At 35.9% G+C, this 14,660-nt stretch overlaps 1 protein-coding gene across 1 annotated transcript in view; it reads right to left on the bottom strand.

Annotated features, from left to right (window-relative positions):
- The window catches only part of HCN1 (hyperpolarization activated cyclic nucleotide gated potassium channel 1), a gene marked incomplete at both ends in the record, with an annotated part of 159,038 nt that overhangs the window by 117,726 nt on the left and 26,652 nt on the right, over positions 1 to 14,660 (bottom strand). The window contains one exon of the mRNA XM_083356618.1: positions 5,699 to 6,122. Coding sequence (XP_083212744.1) covers positions 5,699 to 6,122 — 424 coding nt within the window. The remainder of the gene's footprint in view (positions 1 to 5,698; positions 6,123 to 14,660) is intronic.

The following is a 14,660-nucleotide window of genomic DNA, read 5'->3' as shown; positions in this document are numbered from 1 at the left end:
AGGAACTTATCTTAAATCAGAAATAAACAATCAGGTGATCTGTAAGCATCATCATTTTTTTTAAAAAAAGCATATTACTTTTATTTTAAAAATTAAATGAGAAGCTTGCATGTTGCAAAGCAGAGTTAGCAATCTGCACAGTCCCTATAGGTGTTCCAAGAAAATAAAAATGATAACTGTATTGTTTACCAGCCTATATACTTGCTAAGACGACCAGCAACATAAAGAAAGGGAATAAATGTTGACATCCACAGTGAATGAGCATTTTACTTCCTAAAGACCATCACTTTGTGCTTCTAAATATCTAACATCCAAAAAGATTATTTACCTCCATACTAAAGCAATCCTGTGTTTGCTAAACTGACCTGGTCAATTTGGGACTCCTAACAGCTGTATCAGCAGTTCAGATAAATTCTTGTGCCTTAGTCATACATTTGCTTTCTTTAAGTGCATTTCTGTTCACTTCTCTTTGTACATATTTGGTACACGACAATTGGGACACAATTAACAAAAGTGCATCCCATTCCATTGTAATAAAGTTTATCTTTAAATGCTATTGATTTATTAATGTAGAAATGTAATTTTGTATCCCTCCATTTTGCTTCCTGCCTAATGTAAAATATCCTCTGAAAGGAAATGTTCCACTGAAATAAACTGATGCAGAGAAAATGGGGTCACCAAGGAAAGGACACTCAGTTGTGCTTACTGAGCCCTGATAAACCATGCATTTCTTTATATGCAAATCATTTAGGTTTGGTAGCCACCTGACCTCATCTTTTCACCTTAATTTACTTCCCAGATCAATATGTGAATGTCTTAATTAAAGAGCAGATAGTTCACAGAAGAAAGGCTGCTGTTTTAAATAGCCATTCCCCATGCATGATGCTTCCCTTTAGCTCCCCTGGGCCCCCATAATTCATCTCCTCTGTTTATTTTACCTACATCAAAATCAAATCTACCATCAAAGATATTTCCATCCTTTCTGCTTCTACAGAACCACAGCCAAATGAGAGAATGACTGTGCATTCTTTGTTTTATCCATTCCTGCTACATCTCAACAACTTTTTTTTCTAAAGCATTCTCTAAATATATCTTGCAGTATATACTTCCAGCTGCCACTACAATAGCCTTGGTTTCCCCAGTCCAGGAAAATTCAGAATTGTTATAACTTTAGTATTTCATCTTTGTCTTGTCTTGACTTATAATGGCATCCTGCAAGCTTTGAAGAGATCTCTTGATGGGACAAGGCACTTTTCCACCTGAGAAACTGGACCACCTGCAGCTTCATTCTCTTCCTGATTGCAAGGGTAAAAGAGATGGCAACCATATTCACTCCCAAGTACTTTTTTTATTTTATTTTTTTTAATTCCATTTATATCCTGCCCTTCTCCGAAGATTCAGGGCAGCTTACAAGCTTAGCAGTAGCCTTCATTCTATGTATATGCCTGCTTATTAGGGCTTTTGCCCCCCCAAGCGGCATTATTACAAAGTCAGCTTATTGCCCCCAACAATCTGGGTCCTTAATAATTGCTCCTGTTGAAACAATTGCAGCTCAGTGATGAATACACATTGCCATGAATTTAGCAACCAGCCAATCAGTTCAGTGTATTAGATACAATGACAGCCCAGTTTCTAGAACATTTCCAGAAATATTGATTTACAACAAATCTACTAATTTGTGATCATTTTTGTAACCTATTTTCATGAAAAAATATGCATGTATGAAAATACAATATATATTTTAAAAATCAGTACGAATATTACAAGAGATTCTTTTTAACCAACTTTTACAAAACAAGGTCAAATTGTAGTTAATAAAATGAGAAATCCTGAAAATGCAAATATGACATTGTCATTTATCCCTCCTTATAATACTGCTGTTTCCTTTGGGGATATATGATCCCTTAGCAGCAATCAGGACCAGAGGACAAAGAACCTTTTAGGATCAAACGAAACAGAGGGTTACATAGGTGTACTTGAGCAAAATTCCACTAAGATAAGATGCCCTCTTATCACCTTTATGCCCACCTTCTAGAATGCTAGAAGTGACAAATAACATTGACTGGATGCTGTTGACATCATTTTCCTGATCATATACCGATATCTTATTTTCATTTTTTGAAGCTCCTCTGTCAAATTTGGAAAACCAGCATGCAATTGATAAGGAACTTTAATCAAGTCCTGTCCAACTCTATTATTATTATTATTATTATTATTATTATTATTATTATTATTATTATTATTATTATTATTATTATTGTCGTCATCGTCGTCATCATCATCATCATCATTGATGTTGTTTTTGCCTCCCAGATTATCATTCAACCTTTTAATTTAGATTTTGTATTCATATTTAAACTACAGCATAACATTTGGAAATGCTACTTCAAATGTTTTAAAAAATGAGTTGCCCATTAGGAAGACTAATGGCCGAGCTCATGGAAAGTGTTGATTTGTTCTTTGGTTGTTAGGATTTTTACTTCAGCTGCCTACATATTGCTATTATTGTTACTGTCCTATGGTGTTGTTAACCACCCAGAATTACAGATCTCAGATGGGAAGACATATAAATTGAAATAAATAAACATATCATATATTGGATAAATATAAACCACATAATAGAGGCCTGGATGAGAAACAGTCAAGAAGGTGATTATCACTTTTTATTATATTTGGTTTTAATTTGAAAACATAACTAACTAGGCTTCCAGAATCTAGAGGACTCCCCCCCCCCCGCCTTAAATAGAGAGAGAGGATGGAGGGAAGGAGGAGAGAAAGAACATTCACCTATAGCAATTTGGGATTTACATTCTTAATGTAGCTCTTAGCTATAACGTTAAAAATCAGTTATCACCAAAGATGCCATTTACTTTGTTTATTCCAACAGCTCAGAGAAAATAAAATCCTAATTTTAATCTATTTAGAATCCCTCTGGAACACTAATCCAGTTCTGTATCATTTTTTTCTATTTTTTCTCTGTGTTTCATACTAAACAGGGTTATTTTTAAGAAGCACCTCTTGTTATCTTAAAGTATAAAACAGTAATAATAAATACTGTTCAAAAGGGCAACACGTTTGACTGAATCACAGCACTGGTCTTTTACATTTTATTATTCTTCAGTGTTTCCTTCTGCTTTGTAATTCACTTCCAATTACTTACACTGTTTTAAAAATGGGAAGACTTGCTATAATACGAAGCAGCAATGGTCAATGTCCTTTTAACATCTGGAAATGCTGCCAGAATAGAACCGGTGGTTTAGTAAAGCAGGCATTTCTCTGAAGTGTTTGGAAAAATTCAGCAGCACTTTTGTTTATAGATTAAGAATATTTATTTATTTATTTATATTTATTTATATATTTATGTAGAAGGGACGCAGTGGCTCAGTGGGTTAGGACACTGAACTTGTCGATCAGAAGGTCGGCAGTTTGGCGGATCAAATCCCGAGTGCTGCGTAACAGAGTGAGTGCCTGTTACTCGTCCCAGCTTCTGCCCACCTAGCAGTTCAAAAGCACGTCAAAATGCAAGTAGAAAAATAGGGACCACTCCGGTGGGAAGGTAACAGCGTTCCGTGCGCCTTTGGCGTCTAGTCATGCCGGCCACATGACCACGGAGACGTCCTCGGACAAGCGCTGGCTCTTTGGCTTTGAAACGGAGATGAGCACCGCCCCCTAGAGTCGGAAACGACTAGCACGCATGTGCGGGGGAACCTTTACCTTTATATATTTATGTATTTGTTTATTTATATTTTATCACCTCTTCCTCGTATTAAAAAATTAAAAATAACCAGGCTTGAACTGCTTAAGTTGCAAATTCACAATTTGCCGTTGTGCAATGCCATCAGCAAGTATTGAGGGCCCAATTGGCAAAAGAAACCTCAAAACCCCATTGGTAGGAAAGAGGCCTTCATCCTGCAGTGGAGAGACAATGGCTGGAATGATGAATTTGCCATAGAAGTTAAGAGGTTATGAAGGTGTTAGATCTAAAAAAAAAGTAGCAGAACTGTACTTCCTGGCTTTGCCCAGATTTATCATGACCCTTTTACTTCTCTTCTCCCAACATTTTCTTCTGAAGAGGGAGAAAATCTGATGGGTATGTATGTGTGGGGTATGTGTGTGTGTGTGTGTGTGTGTGTGTGTGTGTGTGACTGTGGTGGATTAAAATGTGATGGAGAATTTGTGTCACTTTAGTAGAACTGTCTTGTGCAAAGATACATTTCTGCTTATGCAAGGCAGCTTTGAAAATTAAATTTAAATAATGTATAGTTAATAACAGGATAAATATCACAGACAATTTTGTAGGCAGCCCCAGAAATATGAAACAACCATATTAATTTTCATTCCTCACCCTCCATTTTGGGGGGGAAAAAATCTACAAGTAGGTGCTGAATTATTTAGGCTGCAGTTATGAAGAGGGGGAAAATCAAGTCTAATTAATAGCGCTTTGGTTATATGAGTGAATTGAGGAGAGCACTTGCAGTCCTTTCTGCTCTTTTGCTAAACTGTTTCTCTTGGCATGTTTATCAAGATTTATTTATGTTCCATACAGCAAGAAAATAAACACTCTTACACTTTGTATTCTTTCCAAAATGTACTGTAGAAGGACTCCCAAGCTCTTGTACAACAGCATCAAGTATCAAGTGGAACCAGTAAGACAACTGTGCACTACTGTATTTCACACCTTTCCAGATCCTATTTCCTGATATCAAAATGATACCATGACTCATCCCCTTGTGAAAAAAAAATGCTCAAGAAGATGAGTTTGAAAATAGCTGTATGGCTGTACTTTCTACTGACTTTTGGTTGCTACTGCAAAAAAACCCCAAAACAAAACAAGATAAAGTACAGTTCGTTATGGATTACAAAAAAGCTGAAGCCATTATGCACAACAGTAAGGACATTTAAAATTACTAGCATTATAAACAAGCCAATATGAAAAGTGGGATGATGCTGTCATTACAAATAAGCTCTGTAGATACTATACTGTCATGGTGGTCATGTATGAATGCACCACTGATCAATCTAATCAAGTTATTATATTGATCTGTCCTTTGTAAGAGCTGGTTTCAAGATCCACACAGAAAGCCTATCTGCATATCCCACTATTATGAAATCACCTTTGGAAAAAAAATATGACAGAGGTTCTATTCTTTGGCTGCTTCCAAGTTCTAAAACTCCTTTTAGAGATCAGGCTAAGTTATCTTTCCATTGACAAGCAAGAGTGTTTCTGGTGTAGAAACTGACTTGTGGGTTTTAATCTGTCTAGTGCTTTTATTTAATTAATCTAGCAAATGCTGTTAGGCATTAAATTAATTTGAAATAGATCACTTTTAAATTTTACTTATGTTTTTTTAGTTATATTTTTTATTATTTTGCCTGTATTTTATTCTAAGTTGCTTAAATATGTTTTTTTTTTAAAAAATGGGAAGGATGCTATAAATGGAGCAACCATTTAATTTTTTTAAATATCTTTTTTTGACAGCATCAGTATTGTTATGCTGAATCTCTAAGAGTTTTCTGTAAAATAGTTCATACACCATAATAAAAAGAACTGAATTGATAGAAAGAAAAAAAATAATTAACAAGATAAGGTGCTGTTCATGCCCAACATGCTAGGAGTTCTCACTTGTCTTAATATAGTCCCATTATGATCATTTTAAAGCGACAGAATTCTGGATGAATATCTAGAAGAAAAACTTACCTCTTCCCACTGATGTATATATCTTATTAATCTTGAAAGTCGTAACAAACGTAGCAGACTCAGGATTTTTGTGAACCTCACAATGCGAAGTGCTCTAGCTGTCTTATAGACTTCTGAATCCATTCCTTTCTCTACAATAAGAAAGATATAATCCACTGGTATGGATGAGATGAAGTCAACCACAAACCAGCTCTTTAAATAATTCATCTTGATTATTTTGGGATCTAGTATTATTTCAGAGCTATCCTCATTAACTGTGCCGGTTCTAAAGTTCATAATCAAGTCCAGCAGAAACACAGTATCCGACGCTACGTTGAAAATAATCCATGGTGTGGTTGTCTGTTCTGTGAAGAATGTGATACCAACAGGTATTATTACAAGATTTCCAACCATCATGATAAGCATGATTAAGTCCCAGTAAAACCTAAGAGAAATAGAGAATGCAATTGTTAAGCAAAGCAACCTGTAAATGGCCATTTATTCTTTTCTGTGCATATATGATTTGTGGACAGTGCTATAAAATTGGAAGAAACAACACTGCATTCAAGACTTTTTTCATCAAATATACAAAACAGAAATTGAAACCTTCCCTTCACAATTATTCATGCGCCTATGATTGCAAGTCACATCTTCAAAATAACCTTTTTTTTCCACAGAGGTTTGATGGTACATTTTGCTGAGAGTCAATTTTCTTTGGTATCTTCAACAGAAACATTTCCTGTTTATGTTATGGAAAACATGAAATTGTTTGGAACTAAACCTTTAGAAGTATTTTTTCACCGTAGTTACACTGAAAGCATTGATAAGTGCAAGAAAAGATTTTGCTAAAAAAAGAAAAAAGAAAAAGAAAAATCAGAATGCCTAAACCTTCAGAAGCAAAATAAAGGCTTCAGATAGCGATCAGGAACATTAGTATTAAGATAGTAAGCTATGAGACGAGCATTATATTTTTACTTCTGGTAAAAAGATGGCTGTCAGAACCCGATATTTCTATGGGCATGGGATTTCTTATTCTTTTTGGGTTCTGCCATTCTCCTGGGGGGGGAGGGGGATGCTTGGGGTGCTGATGTGTATTTCCTTTGCTTTGTTCCTTGCTCTATCGTCTTTGATGTTTCTCTATCGGAGTGAGAATGGAATGTGCCTCCGGCCATCTGCCTTATCTACAGCTGCAGAAGAAATGGTGCAGAGACCTAACAGCCTTGGAAGCTGTGTCTTACCACTCCATTCCCACAGGACTTTTACACCTGTGGATTGGCCTGTTTGAACTGTCCGGATGGACAGTTGGGGTGGGGTTATTTTTCACTCTTTTGACTATTTGATTCGCGTGGGAAACCCTCAGATCCTGCCTTCTATTCCTGCTGTCAACATCTCCCAATAAAGTTCCTTTTGAAATGATGCTGTTTAAAGAGTTCTGCTTCCTTGGGAGGACTGATTGAGGCAGATCCTTACAACTGGCCAATTGACAACATACCCAGGAAACAATTCCCTAAGGGGTTTTTCCCTAGAATGTAGCTTCTTCAACTATCAAGAGAAGGAACCGGCATTCCTTTAATTTAACTCTCCCAGGTTAGGGAAAGTCCTAGAATTATTCCTCAAGATCTTCCAATACAGCAAAGATCTGCAAGTAGCTTCAGGAGCATCTGCTTTGAAGAAGCTTGTATGCCAAAGAAGCAGCCATTTGAGAATTTATTTTTCAAATGAACAGTAAGTTGTGCCTTTCATTTCTTAACCATTTTAAGGACTATCAATATTTAATTAAGCTAAAAGATGTTTTCTTTAGCTACAGCCTGTTATTCCTTTTTGAAAATCTGCACCATTTGGGGGAGTTTCTTCTTGTTAATCAACAAGGAAGAAGACTGCTAAGGCAAGTTAAAATAAGGAAGTGTGGAATATCTTTTTTTAAAAAAAATGATGGAAAAATATAACAGCAGAAAGTTGTGGTTCTAGTTTATTATTTTTAGTGATTTGTAGCTTGGTCTGCTTCACTGTGGGTGACTAAAACTTTCTGATTTTTATGATACCTGATTGGACAGCAATTTTTAAGTGACTTACAAAAAAGCTACTTTTGGACTGTAGAGGGACTTAAGAAGATGGAGGAGATACATTAGAGATGTATTTGAAAAATCTTTAAATAAAATCCATCAGTTTATAGAAGAGCTATGCTCCAAGGGCATTAAAAAAAACTACTCAAACTATTTCAGAGATGCAAATATTTGTAGAAAGTTACCAAACACTGAGACAATTTCATAGCTGACAATGCAAAGGAGTCAACTGTAATTTTGGAATATAAACCTGACACCAATTTTTATTTTGATGGTTTAAATAGAAGCCTCCCAACAGCATTGAAAGAAGAGCTTCAAGAAAATTTGTAACTTTAAAAAGGACAAGTAGGGACTTTTTCCTCATGGATATTAACAAGGAAGAGAAATCTTTGAGAGAAAGAGAAGCTTATAACTATTTGACAAATATTCCAAAGAAGAATTCAGTGACGTCAGGCTGGAAGGAGTGACTTAAATGTAATGAGTCAATTGAAATTAGGATGGATTTTCATCTGTTTCACATTTGTAATTGAAAGAAAGTCTTAATCTTAAACTAAAGTTTGAAATATGTATATATAATACTTAAATAATTCCTAAAGTTTGTAAAATATTATTGAAAGTATATTTGAAAATATCTATGTTAAGAGAAAGTTAAAGAAAAAGATGTATTAAAGAAAAATCCAGAGTTTTAAAAAGGATGTATACAAGAAGAAAAAAATATATTCTACGATGGTAACTTAGAGGAAGTGATCTAAATTTAATGAGTTAGAGCTAGTTGGAATTTTATTGGTCTGAAAGTAAACTTTAAAGTATGCACGCTAAAACAAACTTAAAGATTTATTAGAATGTTTTAATTTTAGATATGTTTTTAAAGAAAAGCTTACTGTTTTAAAATGGATGGGAAAAAAGTATTTTTCCCTTTAAGGTTAAAGAATCTGAAAGAATACAGTGAATTTTGTTAATATAAATGGTGATAATTTATAAAGATTATTAATTTGGCTGCATTAACAGAGGGATACAATCAAGATCATGTGAAGCATTAATACCACTTTACAATGCCTTGGTAAGGCCACACTTGGAATACTGCATCCAGTTTTGGTCACCACAATGTGAAAAAGATGTTGAGACTCTAGAAAGAGAACACAGAAGAGCAACAAAGATGATTAGGGGACTGGAGGCTAAAAGGTATAAGGAACGGTTGCTGGAATTGGGTATGTCTACTCTAGTTTAATGAAGAGAAGCACGAGGGGTGACATGATAGCAGTGTTCCAATATCTCAGGGGCTGCCACATATTAGAGGGAATCAAGCTGTTCTCCAAAGCACCTCAAGGCAAGACAAGAAACAATGGATGGAAACTAACCAAAGAGAGAAGCAACTTAGAACTAAGGAAAAATTTACTGACAGAACAAGTTGAGACTGGAATGTTGTACTGCGCTAAAAAGAGTCGAAAGTCAACGCCTTTTTCTTTCTTCCCTTGTACCTCGTTTTTTTCCCCTTTTCTTTTTTCTTCCCTTAATTTCCTATTGTTATTTTTCTTTGTATGTTATACATTGATAAAACAATAAAAGTTATATATGAGAGAAGCATTACATTTTAAAGGTTTACTGTTTTTTTAAAAAAACTTCAAAATTCAATTTAAAAGAGAAATGGAGCAGTGGGAATCTGCTCAGTTTTATTCACAAAAAAGTATGTAATATGAGTGTCAACAAATGATTCCCCTAGCTAATCAGCCTGGGCTTAGAAGTTGAGCTGATTTAGATTTGGCATTTCACCAGAGTTATAGACCAAACCAAAAAGTTGGAAATAAAGAAAAGTTCCAAAAAGAAGGAAGTGTCGAACCACTTCCACAGTATTGCCAAGAAAGTTGTATGGACCATCCATGAATCCCTTGTAGGCAAGCTTGGCTCAAAAGAATAGCAATACCACTTACCATTTAGACTTATACAGTATATTTCTTCATAGTGCTTAACAGCACTCTCTAAAAGGTTTACAGAGTCAGCATATTACCCCCAACAATCTGGACCCTCATTTTACCGACCTTGGAAGGATGGAAGGCTGAATTAACCTTGAGCCAGTCAAAATCAAACTCCTGGCAGTGGGCAGAGTCAGCTTGCTACACTGCATTCTAACCACTGTGCCACCATGGCTCAATAAAGAAGCTTTATTCCATGGGAGAACAACATAAGTAGCATCCACCAAAGCAATAGAGTCAGGTTCCATTTTTTTTACTCTGTTACACAAATATATTCATGTATCTGGCTAAAGTAGCTAAGGTTACAATCCTTTTCCCACTTACCTAATCAGCTTCACTGAACTGCATGAAATATATTACTGAGTACATGTCCTGGAAAAGGAATAAAGTTCTCTTCGCATCTTGTCTGAGGTGGTGCTTGTTTTTTGACCTTATTTTTGTATTTGTGTATAACACTAGCCCCCTGTTTCAAAAGGCCATGGGTTGCCTTTCTGTTGTTGAATTTTACTTTACAGGTAGTTTCTGAATAATTATGATTTAGGTCCTTTACATCTCTTATTGCTCCCCTATTGTGCAGTGTTTTAAAGGATTTAATTTTCTTCTTCAAGCAGTACAAAATTTTTACTTTTAAAAAACTGAAAAATATAAAAAGAAAAATGAGAAGCACGGAGGGGAAAGCAAAAAAGAAATAAAAGTGAAAATAAAAAAACAAACAAGGAGTGACTTTTCCTTCATCACAAGTACAATTTTAGTAAATTATCACTTATTTCTACAACAAATACACTATTTTTCCTATAACTCATTTCTTAACAATATCTTAAGGCCTTATCATTTACTCCTAATCAGCAAAAATATATTAAGGGCTATCAGAAATCACTACATAACTATTTTAACCATGATCAAATAAATCAACTCTGTATTAACAAATTTAATCCCTTAAAATAAAAGGGATGCGGTGGCTCAGTGGGTTAGGATGCTGAGCTTGTCGATCAGAAGGTCGGCAGTTTGGCGGGTCGAATCCTGAGTGCCGCGTAACAAAGTGAGTGCCTGTTACTCGTCCCAGCTTCTGCCAACCTAGCAGTTCGAAAGCAAGTAAAAATGCAAGTAGAAAAATAGGGACCACTACGGTGGGAAGGTAACAGCGTTCTGTGCGCCTTTGGCATCTAGTCATGCCGGCCACATGACCACAGAAACGTCTTCGGACAAGCGCTGGCTCTTCGGCTTTGAAACGGAGATGAGCACCGGCCCCTAGAGTCAGAAACGACTAGCACACATGTGCGGGGGAAACTTTTTACCTTTAATCTCTTAAAATAATGGTCTTGGGCTTGATTTTTTTTATTCTTTCCTTTTCTCCTCCCAACAAATCTTCCAAAGTTTTTATAGATCTCTTTTGTAAATTCAGTAAGAATTATCCAAATCACTCTTATAAATTAATACCTGTATGTCCTTTTAAAATATCAAGACTTTTATTAGTTTCATTTGTATATCCAGTGTGCTATCTTTTTGCATATCAGGGAGAAAGTAGTAGTGCATGTATATTTGTGTGTTTGCGAAATAAAGGTGGATGCTCTAGCATCTTTATGATAAAGATGTAATATAAACCCATCTTGCTACTTTAAATGAATTCAAATCTCCAGGAACAGTTGGATTATAGCAGACATGTCAAACTTGTGATGTCACATGACATCACGCAATGTATCGGGATGGTTTTGCCATTGCTGGCAATGGGGTGGGTGCACCTTCCAGATGATGTGTCCAGCCTGTAGTTTGACACCCCTGGATTACAGCTAGGCACTAGAAGGACCACTTGACTAAAGTGATACCAGTACTGCTGATTGCAATCTTTGAAAACTCTAACAATATGACAGTCCTGTCGGACTTGTCTTCTGATAAGAAGGTGGGGGGTGGGGGGATGGAGCATCTGCAGTAGGGACAATATATGTGTTATATGTGATTGCAGCAGTTGTGAAGCCACTCCATTCTGGTTGAAGCAGATCTAGGAAGCCTGGGGACGTCTTGCCTGCATCTACTGACAACATCTCTGACTCTGAAGTCCAGCCACCTAGATCTAAACACAGGCATTGATAAGGATTCTACAACTGACAGCAGCATTCTGTAGATGTTTCAAAGAAGCAATTCAATAAAAGATCCAATGTTGCCACAATTGTGTATTGCGTAGAGGCTTAGTGTGGCTCATTTATTGGCCCTACTTTCTGAGAACAAATCCTGTGAACAACTTTTGAAGTCTCAACTTTGATGTGTATACCCTGTTGGGCTGTGAGACTGTATTCCATCTCAGCATATGTCCTGTGTTTTCCTTGAGTTTGTCATCTGCTGACTGGATTCATGGTTTCAACCTGTGCCAAGTCTGTGATTATGTTTACAGCTGTTTTCTGATTATGCTGAAAAAGGGGCCCTTTTCCTGTAAAAGTTTTGCCTGACTTTTGCCGGTCACTAGGCTGTGGCAGATATTTAGCTTGCCATCTTGTTGGCTGGTATACAGCAGTGCCAGCACCAAAAGTAGAAAATAGGTGAGGTACCAGAAAATTGAATAAGAGCAACATAGGTCTCCTCTTCATATTCATATTCATATTCAAGAAGCAGAAGAAAGAAAACTTGGGAAACACTATAAGATAGACAGACAGATGATGGAATATACACACGTGTATACATGCAGCTACTAGAATGCCAATTGTCAAGCAACAAGCCTGTGAACACTGAGAAAGGAATACTACCACTTACCAGGAGTTACACTGGATTTCTCCAGAACAAATTATGTCAAACAAACCTTTTTTTACAACCAGATGACTAATTTAATAGATCAGAGGTGCTGTAGATGTAATGTATTTAAAATTTGACCACAGCTGGCACCAGATTTTCTGTTGCTAAGCTAGTCAGTTGTTAATGAGTTGCATCCAACTTTTCTGCTGCTATTAAGGGAATTGCTGCAGTTCTTGAGTGCATCATGCAGTCTTTAAACAAATCTAATTTCCCCCATTGACTTTGTTTGTCAGAAGCCAGCTGGGGAGGTCACATATAGCCATCACACAATCCCAGGATTATAACTGCCAAATGCCTGAATATTCATCAAGTCACTATTGGGATACCGTGATAGTTGTAAGCGCTTCAAACAATTGTTAAAGGAACGGTTTAAGTCAATACCTGTAATCTATAGCAAACGGCACTGCAGTTCAATGGATTTGCAACTGGTTGAATAATTGCACTCTGCAACTGATTCCTTAGAAACCTGAAAAGATGTGCTTCATTGTATTCAGCATTGCTTAGACTGTTATTGGGTGACTGTCTATTCTGTACCATTCTGGCAATCATAATTGAAAAAGGCATGATAAAGCTAAAGCAATATCAGAATGGAAGAGAATCTGGAAACCGAGACTTATTAAAAATGGTTCAAAGAGCCAGGCATACACAACTTGCAAAAAATAACAGGCAACAATAGCAATCTATAGAGAATCTAACATTTTATCACATGCCTGAGTTTGGGGATCTATTGTGCACAGAAACTGACAAGGGCTAACATGTTAGACTTAAAAGAAAGGAGATTCAACCCAAGTATGAGGAGGACCTTTAAGGTGATAGGAAATGTTAAGTACTGGAGCCATTTTCTTAAACTTGTGATATGTCCCTCAACAGTGAAAGCTTTTTAAATGAGGGTTGGACGGCCATTTCCAAGTGATTGATTTGTGGAACCCTTTATGAGGCAGATGAAAGGTCTAGATAATTTATGAAGTTCCTTTCAACTCATACATTCTTAGCCTATAATTCACTCCTTGTAGTGACCAAATTCGACTGATTAAAAGACAATCAGCATGATGTCTTATTTCTTGCAAAATTGCTGATTTGTCCAGTAAAACTGCAAACACACAGTTACGTTGCTGAAAAGTTCTGTATTTTTTTAACTGAGGAAGTATCGATAATTTTTCTGGTGTAGGACACATGCAGAGTTTCACAAACATATTCAGATTTTGTTTTTTTCTTCCTATCAATGATTGGCATATGGAATGAATTTGTCATTGTGCTGCAGAATTACTTTATTATCCCATGTCATATTTTAAGGATTATATGGCATTTTCCTCAGCCTTCCTGTCATAACCTATCAAGGTGTTGACATTAAAACAGGAATTCCTGCTGCTAACCATGGACTTTATGGTAGACTGAAACAATTCACTCTTGGACATCCTCCAATAAGTGCAAATCTCAAATATGGTATAATATTTGAGGAAGAATGGACAATGTCTATCACATAAATTGTACAAATAAGGCATGTTTCTAATTTTGCAGTCAGATATCCATCTTGTATATGTATCATTTATTCAATTTGTGGACAAATTATATGCAGTGTTTACTGTAACTCTGGTATGTAGAAATTTAGCTTTCATTATATATCATAATATATTTGCATAATCATGATTTGGCAACATATCAGAGCTACTGGAGATGATTCTCATCCTAGCATGGGGATCTAAGGATGATATGCAAACCTGAAGGTGATTGGTGGCTTGAGGGAACTCCCTCTGTTTCTTTTAATTTTTTAACATCTTCATTTTAACCTTCTTTTAGTTCTGCTTTTTTCTGTTTTAAACTATGTTTTTATACTCTTGTGTGTCTTAATTGTAAACCACCCAGATTCACTTTGGTGAGATGGGCAGTGTAGAAATTTGATAAATGAATAATCAAATAAATCATGAAATTGGGCCATGTTATTTTACTTTAAATATTTTTGTCCCATATTTCTGTATCCTATGTGTATTTAAGATCATTCGGAATCAACAAATCAAACAAATCTTACAACCTAAAGTCATATATAAAGCATGAGGGAAAATATAAAAAGTACAAAGCAGGGAGGAAAAACTGAGATGTCAAACTGATAAAATATTCAGTGGTATAAGACAACAAAAACAATGGACAGAAACAATGGAACTTCTACAATGA

This window comes from Vipera ursinii (genome assembly GCF_947247035.1).
Source record: "Vipera ursinii genome assembly, chromosome: 2".
Lineage (NCBI taxonomy): Eukaryota > Metazoa > Chordata > Lepidosauria > Squamata > Viperidae > Vipera > Vipera ursinii.
The sequence above is the reverse complement of the archived record's forward strand: the minus strand, read 5'-3'. Positions and strand labels throughout refer to the sequence as shown.